Source organism: Saimiri boliviensis, chromosome 4 (assembly GCF_048565385.1).
Source record: "Saimiri boliviensis isolate mSaiBol1 chromosome 4, mSaiBol1.pri, whole genome shotgun sequence".
In the NCBI taxonomy this organism is placed as follows: domain Eukaryota; kingdom Metazoa; phylum Chordata; class Mammalia; order Primates; family Cebidae; genus Saimiri; species Saimiri boliviensis.
In genome coordinates, this window is record NC_133452.1 from 38,864,827 (window position 1) to 38,876,773 (window position 11,947).

An 11,947-nucleotide genomic window follows, 5' to 3' on the forward strand; every position below is an offset into this window, starting at 1 on the left:
ACTGTGGAACCAAATGTGATTTTGCAAATGGATGTCTCATCAGAAAGTTTGTCTAACACTCACATTGAAATCATGGGTTGATCTTCCCAGGCTGTTTTGAAGACCCATTTGCAGTGATAAGAAAGTTTGTCTTCACAGGTCCCATGGACTAAGAAATGTGGTGTGCGGGGATTTGGGCTCAGTTATATTCAGCAGAGACAGCAAGAACAGAGTTTAGGGTCCTGGGGGCATTGAGAGAATCTGTGGGAATGAATGCCCACAGAGCTGCTTGAAGCAATGTTGATAATCCCACATGGAGCTACAGAAGCAAGGCTGTCTTTTAAAAAAAAATTGTATTATAAAATATCTCTCTGGCTGTTCTAATCTCATCTGGTAAATTGAGCTAACTGATAGAATAAATAGGAAAGTAAATCAATAAGGTTTTGAGACTTGGATTTGAAAAGTGGAAAGAATATTTTTAAATCCCCAATCTGTTTGATGGTAATTATACATTGGATGGTATTTTTGAATATATGTTTTCTGCTATCTTCTGCTTGTCACTCACATGTTAGACTATATGTCATTGCCTACGTTGTGATAAATTCAGAGGCCTCTTCTGATTGGCACACCAATTATAAAGTCAGAAAGCAAGAAACTTATGAGCATGCTTTGGACAATTCTAGTGATTTTTTCATAAATAGAAATCAGAAAACTTATTTTCAAAATGTACTCAACATTATGAATTCTGAGAGTTATCAGAGTTCAGAATTTTGATGGTTATCAGAGTTCTGAACTCTGGTTTCTGATACGAAGTCTTGCCAAAGAACTTGAGATTTCAGCAAAAAACTGTTTACTGTCTAGGAGTTTTTACCTCTTTTGGATTTTCCTGGCACTGCTGAATTATGTCTGGAAAATTCTGGAGGCACTTGGCCAGATTAACTATTTTTTTAAAGGTTTGCAAATAATACTTCAGAAAATGTAATATGGGCCCTTTCTTGCCCAAATGTCTGTTCTGTCGTCTGGGTTTAGGACGGGGAGCACTCATGGACTTGCAGTTTCCCAACACCGAATTACCAACATGATTATCAAGAGAGATGGAAAGATAATATTTACAGCTTTAGTTCATTCTATTAAATTTTTAGCTGGTCACACAGTGGCTCACGCCTGTAATCCCAACAGTGTGGGAGGTTGAGGCAGGAACATAACTTGAGGTCAGGAATTCAAGAATAGCATAGTCAACCTAGTGAGACCCTGTATCTCCCCCGCAAAAAAAATCCAGGTGAGGCTTTGCCCTCCTGTCCTGTAGCCAGAGGCTGAGGTAGGAGGATTGCTTGAGCCCCAGGAGTTTGAGGTTTCCATGAGCTATGATTGCACCGCTTCACCCCAGCCTGAGTGACACAGCAAGACTCTCTCTTCAAAACACACACACACACACACACACACACACACACACACACACACAGACATACGTTTTTGACAAATTTTATTGAAAAATAATGACAATGTGACAGAAATTAAAGCACCTATAAAAGTGCTTTATTGAATGTCTCTAGTTGGAGAAACAGTATCCCTACTGGTGAACTGTTTCTGATGCTATAGCATTTGGAATACGATTAGGAACTGTCGTGAGACCTGTAGGGGTGTGGGAGCATATCTGGCCCCTAGTGAAAGGCCTTGAAGCATTGGATGCTACTGAATGTAGAATAATGTTGGGAGGCCGCCGACCTGGTCTAGGTGGAGGCCAAGACAGCTTGTTTTGACAGCAGGAATGAAAAGGACTGAAGCAGTTCAGGCCTGAAGAGGATCTTAAACTGAACCCATGAGCATGAGAAGGGCAAAGGCGTGACTGTGCAGCTGCTTAGTAAAGCTGTGCTGGTTAAAGGATTGGACAAATTTGTTAGCAGTGCCTTCAGGCAGATGATAAACCCTTGGGACTTGTTCCTTCATGGGAAAGTGAACATGCTTCTGCTCCTCTACATATAAAAAACATTTATAGATAAGTCAGTGTCACTGGAGATTCTCTACTCTCATTGGACGGCAGAGAAAGAAACGGGTCTTGCTTTAAAGTACTAGGTAGTGCTTGGTGCTGTAAATATGTCTGTATAGTGTTCATCTGTTGTCACAGTAGCTGAGATGGTGGAACAGCACCCGCCAGAGCTGGAATTGGGCGTCTGAAGTGCCCATTATTGGAGGAAGATGGAGCAAACCTTGATAGCTGAGCCACAGATTTGGCTGGCAGCTGCCTGAGATAGGAATACAATGTGTCCTTTCACACTTTCTGTTAAAGAAAGCATTTTTACATAAGCTGATTTCCACCAGGGGCTAAAAAGAGATCACTCCCAAAACTGAAAGAATATTGTTATTCCTTCCATATGGCAAGAACACTGTTACTCTGAATTAGTTCAGTCTGGAACCCCAGCAGACATTTTCATTGTGATCCAGTGCAGTAAAATGCAGAAATGAGTGTCTTTATTCTAGCAATAAGTTTTATATTATGCAAGAAGTGCAAATGGAGACTACTCACAGGATGGGTATCAAGAATTTTAGGGTGGGCCTGAGGGGGAGAAGTAGTAACTCCGGCACCGGTGGTGTGTTCTTGCCTTTGGTTATCCGCACAACGTTTTGTATGACTGTAATCCACTACTGAAACAGGTGCATTTCTTACAGGTGACCGCAATCATTATGTTTTATAAAGTGAATCACTCAGCCTGTTAGTGTCCTGCACAAAAATTGGAATTTAACCAATCTTACACTTAGAATGTATTGAACATCTCTGGTTTATGTTAACTGGAAGAATGTGGGGAGCACAACAGTAACCACAATCTAGTTTAACTACCCCTTGAATTAAGTTTCTCTTCAATGATTTGTGTTGGCTCTTTGGGGCTCCCACTGAAAGAGAAGAATTGTAGTGAAATGTTGACTTCTCTGCATAGTTAGAAATAAATGATGTGAATATTTTGTCCTTTCCTATTTCCATTACCAGATTGCCAACATTTCCAGGTTGCATCATGCTGAAAGCTACATTTGTGGATGATCCATACTTAGTGTGGATGACTCCTCTTTGTTTTTTTCGTGTTTATTAAAATAATGATTTGTGAAAGCAGTTAGGGAAAGGAGAGAAGCAAAGTCAGGTCCAAAAATGATACCTGAACAGTCATTTAAGAATTGCTGAACTGCGGGAAGAGCAAGTGGAAATACTCTTGCATACAGAATCTGCTGAGCTCTCTCCAAGGTATTCATTCATCTTTCGCCATTCATTGGATTTCTACCAGGGTTTCTTCACCTCTAAAATCAGAATAATATGGGTTCCCATCGGGATTATGTAGTAAGATGCTGCATAATTTTATTTTTTAAATATGCCTTTTAGAGCAAACAAGTCATAATAAAAGTTAAAAAGTGACAATGTGTCCAGTCTGTAGACCTAGGAAATCTGTTCTTGGCACTTTTCAAGAGCTGCTCCTTTGGCTGAGTCTCTGAGAAGTCCTCTCGGATAATTGCCACTTTTCAACATGGTTCAGAACTTGTATCTTAGTGTTATTTCTCTTTTGCCGTAGTTCTTGTTTATCAACCTCTTTATTAGCTGAACTGTTGACCATTGCTCGCTGACCAGGAGACACTCATTGTGCTTTAGTTATTGGAAAGTCCCCGACATCACGTCCATTTCATTCTCTGGTACAGGGAAGAGCCATCCTTGGGATTGTGTTGGTGGACGCAAGTCTGGGACAGTTCTTCATTAACTGAAAGGAAAAGTATTAATTAATAATTTGGAGACATCTGAGTGCCATTGGTCATTTAGAACTCATAAAGGCTATTAGCCAGCATATCTGACACTGGTGGCCTTGGCAAGTCACAGAAGTCCAGGTCTTCCAAGCAGATTCTATTACAGGATCTGTTCTTATCTCCTCAGTCACATCCAATGGAAATGTAAAGAATTCTTTCTAAAGAATGGCTCTGGTTGGAGCAGGAAACCTCCCACGGTCATGAGAATTGTTACATGCTAAGTATATTTAGATTTACCTGATTAAGTTGAAACCCCCACAGTAAGTCAGAGTGTCTGCCCCTGCTCAACCCTCCCCAGAATGTGTTTGGGCACTTACAGTGTTTAGACAAGTCAAATTAGTTTTCTCCCTTTTACCTTGTGGCATATTTTACCGAGGACTCTTATTTCAACTTTTTGCAACTTGCTCATTCCTTAACCCCTCCATATATAATTTCAGTTAAAGCTAATCTACCAAAATATTAAAACTCATCCATGACATTGAATTACTGAATCTAGTGGTATTTTCCAATCCCTAGTTTTCTTCCTCAGTAGCATTTGACACACCCCTCTCTCTGCCTGCCCCCATCATTCTCCTCCCTTTGGCTTTTATTGTGGGCCACATGTATACTTTTATCTGCTCCTTAGCTTCAACTGTTATGTCTCTGGCAATAACCAGATTTGATCTCTAGCCCTGAGATCTCTATTGAGATCCTGACACGTACTTGTTGGGATCCTCCTGGTACATCAGAAGACACAGCCCTCTTCCTGAAACCAATATACACAACTGATCCTGCTTTCACCCTCAAAATTTTATTTTCAGAAGTATAATTAATCAAGCCAGAGACCAGGAGCTTCTAATCTCATGGGAGATAATAAACAGGTTTATAGACTTGAACCTGAAAATGCTCTCTTTGGCTCCCACGTGAGGCCCATGCAGTGTATCCCTTGCTTGATATACTGTATGCCATGTACCCAAGGACACATGCACTTTCCCTGACCAGGCCTCCACAAATACTTACCATGTCAGTCAGGGGGGTGCATGTGCACTGAGAGTGACAAGCCCCTGACAACATGAGCCTCAATATTTAATAGCTAGTACTCCTTGAGCACTTGCTGCATGCCAGGCACTGTGTGAAGCCCTTTGCAATCTTTCTCTTTCAATTCTTGCGATGACATGAGCTGGTTCTTATTATTATACTTAAATTACTGATGAGCAAACTGGGGCAGAGAGAAATCGTGATGAAGTAATTTGCCCAAGATCACAGAAACTGATGAATTCAGGCAAACACGCACAAAACAAGAAGAGTCCCCCCACACTAGGTACGGATCACCCACAAATGTAGCTTTCAGCGTGATGCAACCTGGAACTGTTGGCAATTTGTTAGGGGAAAAGGAATGGACAGAATGTTCACATAATTCCTGAGGAGGAGAATACAAGTCTTTGCCTGCAGGATTTGATTCCAGGCAGTCAGACTTCAGAGACCACCCTTTCAGCTACTGAGTCGCACCAACTTTCCATGGATTATCGCTATTTCAAAGGCATTCCTTTGAGATGGACCATGGTTTAGACTTTTAACTCACTGAAATATGAGTAATTTATTCCCTTTTATTCTTAATTACCAATGGCTAACTGCGCAATAGGGTGCTTTGAATGAGGGACCAGGCTACAGATTGTAGCCTGAAAATGGGTGACCTGAATAATGAGACTGAAAAAAGTGAACTCATAAGAGCGGAGAGAGAACTAGAATGGAGAGGCCAGGAGGAAGCTCATCTATCTACAGTGAATCATCTACCCGGTGAATAAAGTGTCTCTGCTAGGCACCATGTGGAGAGTGAGAGAAATGAAGTCATGCCTTTCTGTCCTAGAAGAGCTTGCAATTTGGCTGTCATTTCATTTCAATGGGTCTATTAAGGAGGGTGTGCAGAGAGACTAGATAGGCAGGTAGCCTTGAAAACACCCAAGGTCGTGGTCATGAAAAAATCCTACAAACAATGCAGTGTGCCCTGTTACGTCACAGGTGAAGAAATGTGATAATAATTATTATGATTCCTGTTATATTAACAGATTGATCAGATTCTTCAAAGGTTTTGTAAAACTCTTGCTTTTTTAAAAACTGTCCCGTAGTTGGTGGTAAGTTTATCTTCCTGGACCAAAAGGATTCAACAGAGAGAATCCCTGCTTAGGACTCGATGCTCCGGAGGTGTGTTGGCGAAGAGGGCTATCTCTGGAGTCAGCCAAGGTTCGAATCCTGTTTCTACCATTTTCTGGGTAGGTAACCTTGGGCAGTGTACTTAATTATTCCAAGACTATTTTAATAATAGCGACTATAATGCTATAATAACACAAAAAGTGCCTTCTGTTGTAAGCCAGCGGGGGTAATAATGACTAACAGTTGTTCAGAACAGGCACTGTTAAGAACCTTATATGTATTACCTCACTTAATCGCCACACCAATCCTATAGTACATCCTGCTATTATTTCTGTTTTACAGACCAGGAGACTGAAGCCTCAAGAGGTTGGTTGAGTAGAGTGAATGTGAATTTCAGTGAGAGATGCCTAGCCAGCCTGCATGTTATCAGTACTTTAGTTATAGTTTTAGGATGTATGTTGCTGAAGGCCAAGAACTGATCAACTACCTGACTTTCTTTTTGGATCCAACTCTGTGCAAAAATGTTTAGGCATTTCAGTGGACACTTTGTAAGATTTATTTAAATAATGACTATTGTTGGCCATGTTTGTCATTTGCGACAACAATTTGTTCCTGATCGGGATGACTGTATTTAGGGGGTGGGTGGCACTGGAAGTAGAAGTTTGGGAATCTCAGGACTTAGGGAAATAAGATAATGAAAACTTCTACCCTGGAGGATGCAAAATGTCCATGGCAATGGCAGATGCAGGGTTTGGCTTTGGGAAGTTCAAGACACAGACTTCCACTCCAAAAGCTACTTCTCGAGTAAACTGACACATAATGAAGAGTACAGGATGTTAGAGAATTTTCTTTCTTCCTTTGTGAGAAAATTGATGTTCTCTACATACTAATTAAATTTACATGCACCATTACCTCCTAAGGCTTGAAGTGTGGGGATTAATGTTGAGTGATTATAATACCTCCACATGCTTTCCATCACATCTTAAAATGGCTCTCTTGTCTGACAGACCCAGCTGTATGAGACAGGGAAGCTGATTTTCTGTTTTAGAATGCAGGACTCTGGGGCGCTGCAAACATGTCAGTTAATCTATCAATGTCCCTCTCTTTATAGGAACAAAGTAGAAATTATTACACTTACCATAACCCTGGTTGGAAGATTAACGACATGACATTTGACCATCTGTTTACAGTTTTTTAAGTGGATGCTACGAAGTGGAGATATGAACTGGTGATATTTTATTTCAGTTCCAGTGATCTCATTTGCCCTCCAACTGGAGAGAAGAGAGTACTAGTTACCCCTAGGAAAATGGTGCCAGAAAAAAGTGTAATTTTTCAAAGCTATATGTTCATAGAGTTTGGGTGGTTTTTCTTATAAGAAAGGCATATTTGGAATTAAAGGGACCAGATCAGCATAAAAATGAAAACATCCATAGTCTGGCTACTACCACTGGAAAATGTAATCAGGAATTTAAAAATAAAAGCACAGATTCCATGTGGGAGAGGAAGGAAATACAAGCAAAAGGTGGCTTCTGGAGAAAATTTATGGTACAGCTTGCCCATCAGCTGCTGCCCTGACAAAGAATCTGTCAAGGACTTTCCTCACCCAGCTTGCTTTCCACCCAGTCCCAACAGAACAAAAGCTGACATCGGGGAGGACTATGGTGTTTGGTCCACTCACCTTCACTGTCCTTACAGCAAAGGGGTCCAGATCCAGACCCCAGGAGAAGGTTCTTGGATCTTGTTTAAGAGAGAATTCAAGGTGAGTCCATAAAGTGAAAGCAAGTTTATTAAGAAAGTAAAGGAACAGGCTGGGCACGGTGGCTCATGCCTATAATCCCAGCACTTTAGAAGCCGAGGTGGGACAATCACAAGGTCAGGAGTTTGAGACCAGCCTGGCCAACATAGTGAAACCCCATCTCTACTAAAAATGAAAAAATTAACCAGGCGTGGTGGTGGGTCCCTATAGTCCCAGCTACTTGGGAGGCTGAGGCAGGAGAATTGCTTGAACATGGGAGGTGGAGGTTGCAATGAACCGAGACCACACCATTGCATTCCAACCTGGGTGACGGAGTGAGACTCTGTCTCAAGGAAAAAGAAAGTAAAGGAATGAAAGAATGGCTACTCCATAGGCAGAACAGCCCTGAGGGCTGTGGGTTGCCCATTTTTATGGTTATTTCTTGATCATATGCTAAACACAGGGAGATTGTGCCACCCCTTTTTAGACCATGTAGGGTAACTTCCTGACGTTGCCAGGGCATTTGAAAACTGTCATGGTGCTGGTGCAAGTGTAGCAGTGAGGACGACCAGAGGTCACTCGCATTGCCATCTTGATTTTGGTGAGTGGGTTTTGACGCGTTTCTTTCTGCAACCTGTTTTATCAGCCAGGTCTTTATGACCTGCATCTTGTGCCAACTTCCTATCTCATCGTGTGACTTAGAATGCCTCAACCATCTGAAAATGCAGCCCAGTAGGTCTCAGCCTCATTTTACCTAGCTCCTATTCAAGATGGAATTGCTCTAGTTTAAATGCCTTTGACATCCTCCCTCAGCATCCTCCAGATTGTTGGCAGCCACTACTAATGGTGCTTCTAGTCATTAGTATTCTTTCCAACAATAAATTTCAGACGGGACCCCCATTGTGTTAAGTAACAGATGCACACATTTTTGTTCTGCCTTCTTTCTCACTCCTCCTATAATTCCTACCTGCAGCCTGGAAGCTCCAGGCACACTTCAATTAGGGCAAGCCTAAGTAGGAGACAATGGAGGAAAACCACAGACAATGGAGGCTCATAACCTCGCTGGGAGTGCCCACTCTCTGCAGCGGATTCTGCCTCTGGTGAAGTGCTCAGCCCTGACATTTGGGGAGAAGACTTAAGAGAAAAGGCCTGGTCATTATTATAGCTCTTTGACCAGACAGTTAGTGAGGCCAGTCAAAAACACACAGATTTGCAACACCTCCTGTAACTTCTAATTTTGCCAGATGCCTTTTGTGGTTTTCTAGAACTGGGATTATTTTCTCTTAGTCTTAAAAGCCCATAGTAAAAATCTGTTCCAGTATCTGGGACAATCCATGGTATATGATAGACTGACAAATATTTGTTCAATGAATGAATGAGAATTATCACGATCTAGAACATGACAGAAGTTTGCAGTAAGCTTTGAAGTTGGTGTAGGGACTTGACCCAGCGAGCAATGACCCTCATCGTGTAAGGCTGACATTCTTGCTTTCCCTTGGGTTAGATTCTATGCTGCAAAAATGAAAGCTTTGAGATAAGGGATAGACTTATAGTTGTGAGCAAGTGTGACTTCTAGTCAAGAAAAGCTCAGGAGCGTGTCAGAATTTGGAAAGAAGAAGGGGGAAGGAAATATGAAGAACCAAGAGGTAATTGGGAGCCTCTGCTCCCCTCACTCAAATCCTTCAGAAGTACTTCCAATTGTATTGGAGAAGTTACTACCTTACATTTGTAACTGTAATTACAAATGTAAGTTAGTAACTTTTGTCTGAGACTTGATCTCTAGATAACTTACGCAGAGGTGTGCTGAAGATAGCACTGTGCAATCATCACAGAGATGGATACACATGGAGCACTTCCTCTGGGGATGGCACTCCACTGCATTTTCCCCGCATCAGCCCTGGTGATGCCAGGCCATAGCCTGCACATTAACTTTTCCAAGGCATTCTAAAGGAATGTGATTAATACATTTATACCTCAGAATTATCTAAATAAAATATAGACCCATTTACATGTTACATTATTACAGATGTTTTTCCAGGAATGAGTAAAGCTATAAAACAGATTCGCCCTCTTTTTTGCAGAGTGTATCCCAAATACCTGATGTCCCACTGAATTAACTGGCCTATAATAGCTAGGAAGTAGATGCCAGAAAGGGACCTTGATATCCATGAGGCTATCTAGACCTGCACTTGCTGCAGTTTTTTAAATACTGAAAATTTCATCTAGCCAAGGAGGCAGCCAGAGATGAAACTTGGAAACTACAGGAAGTCTCCAAGTGCCCAATGGTGACATCAGCATCCTTTTATTGTCCCTGGGATGTTCAATGTCAATGGGAGGCTGAGATGCAGTGAGTGTTACTGATGGGAATCATCGCAACAACTTTGAAAAACTTTTCGACTTGGAAGACACTGAAGGGAAGTCATGGTTAGGATCCTGGGGATTTCTTATATTCTGTTCCTTTTTGGAGGCTCCATCCAGGGCTTGGGGGTAATGAATGCATGGGTGACACAGCATCCAACAGACTGATCTTGAGGCAGTGGAGGATAAACTGACTTAATATAAAAGAAGGATTTATCGCATGAATCTTATAGAGCAAGGCAGAATATGGCTTGATCACTCAACAAGAGGGCTGTTCATAAAAATGAGACACAAAATATGAAAGGCAGGGGGATATTTCAGGAAGTTATGATGAAAAACTTGATTCTATGACCTACTCTCTATGTCTCCTAGGACTTCTTTATGTTCTAAATCTCATCTTAGAAATAAATAGCCTTCATTGTATTTCTGTTAGTTAGGTTATATGTTATAGCATTAGTGATTTAAGATTTTGAACATTTACTTATTAATAACATACATGAAGGCATTTCTTGTTTGGCAAGCTTTTGTGGAAGAAGAGGTGTTTTCAAATTTGTTATTTTATTATGACACTATCCAAATTAAGAAATATGACTGATCTTTGTTGATTTTGCTAAAATAGTTATTAACCTTGACTGGGCACAGTATTAACACATAGTCTGTCTAGTTACAGCCCCGTTTCATTAATTTTAATTGTGGCAGAACAAATGGTGTCAATCCAAGACCCAAATGTCCATTCCAAATCACCTTAAGCTTCCTGAGTTTTTTGGTTTGGTTTTGTTTTTTCCACCTTAAGACTATACTCCCATAGAACGTTTACACCAAGGTTAAATATTTACCTATGAGGGCTTTACATTTACAAAGACTGTGACAGCAGAATGTTTGGAACATTCCCTGGCCAGAAGTTCAGTGGATGAGAAAGCTGTGTGTGTGCACACAGGAGCATATGCCCACACAGACATGCACACGCATGTGGCTGCATAAACACATCTGTCGTGTAGAGAAGGCCGACCATGAGCAGTGTTGTCATGTATGTGATTCTACTGCCTTGAGAGAAAGACACAAGCAACCACATGTCAAAATTGCTGATTCATAGCATGACTGTGCAGTGCTGCAGGTGAGGGCCCCCAACAGCAGGCGTTCACATCCCAGCACAAGATCCACACTGTGGAAAGGACCAAACTTGGCCAATTTGATCAAGGAACTTGAGAGAACACTGATTGAGAAAGACCTACAAAAAAAAAAAAAATGAGTTTCTCCAGGCCGGAAAACACTGACGGTGCATTGGCATATTTCAAGGTGTGCTGTGGGAAAGGATGCCCAAGTCCTTCCTTGTGTGGCCTCACACTCACCTTCAATCAATTTGATCCTGAAGTAGGCGATGAGGAGGAGTAGCAGCAAAGTCACGGGGAGGAAGACCCCAGAGAACAGGAACCAGCCGGGGAGCTCCCTCAGGAAAGCTGACAGCACAGAGCTCATTGTCAACCAGATCCCACGGCGATTGATCGTGGGATTCACGCTCGGGACGGGGGCAGCTTTGCTCTGAGTCTGCATTTGTTTTCTCTAGGGCTCTGGCCTTTGTTCAGCCCATCTCAGTGGAACTTTTTGTGGACTTCGCTCTGTTTAAATTGCCTCATGAATTCTGATAGGATTGCTTGCAAGTTACTCTGTAACTCAGCTATTAAGCGTAGACGAATTGAAAGGGCCATCTTCCAGGCTCTTTCAGAGATGAGTATGTATCTGGCAGGGGTGGGATGACCCTAAGAAGCTGGGATTTTTTTTTGTGATGAGTTTATTTGTAATGAAAAGTACCCGACAAAGCAAACCTCATTGTTTTATATGTTCTTTCTATGTATTCTCAGACATAGGAAGAGTTTTTCCTGTATTTCCTAAATTTTAGAGTTAAAAATTTCTTAATAGTTATGCCACTGCACCTAAGTACTTGTGTCTAAAAGAAAGTGAATTTTC

At 41.5% G+C, this 11,947-nt stretch overlaps 1 protein-coding gene across 1 annotated transcript; it reads right to left on the minus strand.

Moving 5' to 3' along the window:
• Nucleotides 1–1,445: 1,445 nt before the first annotated feature.
• On the minus strand, nucleotides 1,446–11,581 carry SMLR1 (small leucine rich protein 1). The gene is made up of 2 exons (XM_074397467.1): nucleotides 11,332–11,581; nucleotides 1,446–3,716 (listed from the first exon to the last, which is right to left on the minus strand). The coding sequence occupies exons 1-2, from the start codon at nucleotides 11,531–11,533 to the stop codon at nucleotides 3,631–3,633; spliced, it is 288 nt and encodes a 95-aa protein (XP_074253568.1). The 5' UTR covers nucleotides 11,534–11,581; the 3' UTR covers nucleotides 1,446–3,630.
• Nucleotides 11,582–11,947: the final 366 nt, after the last annotated feature.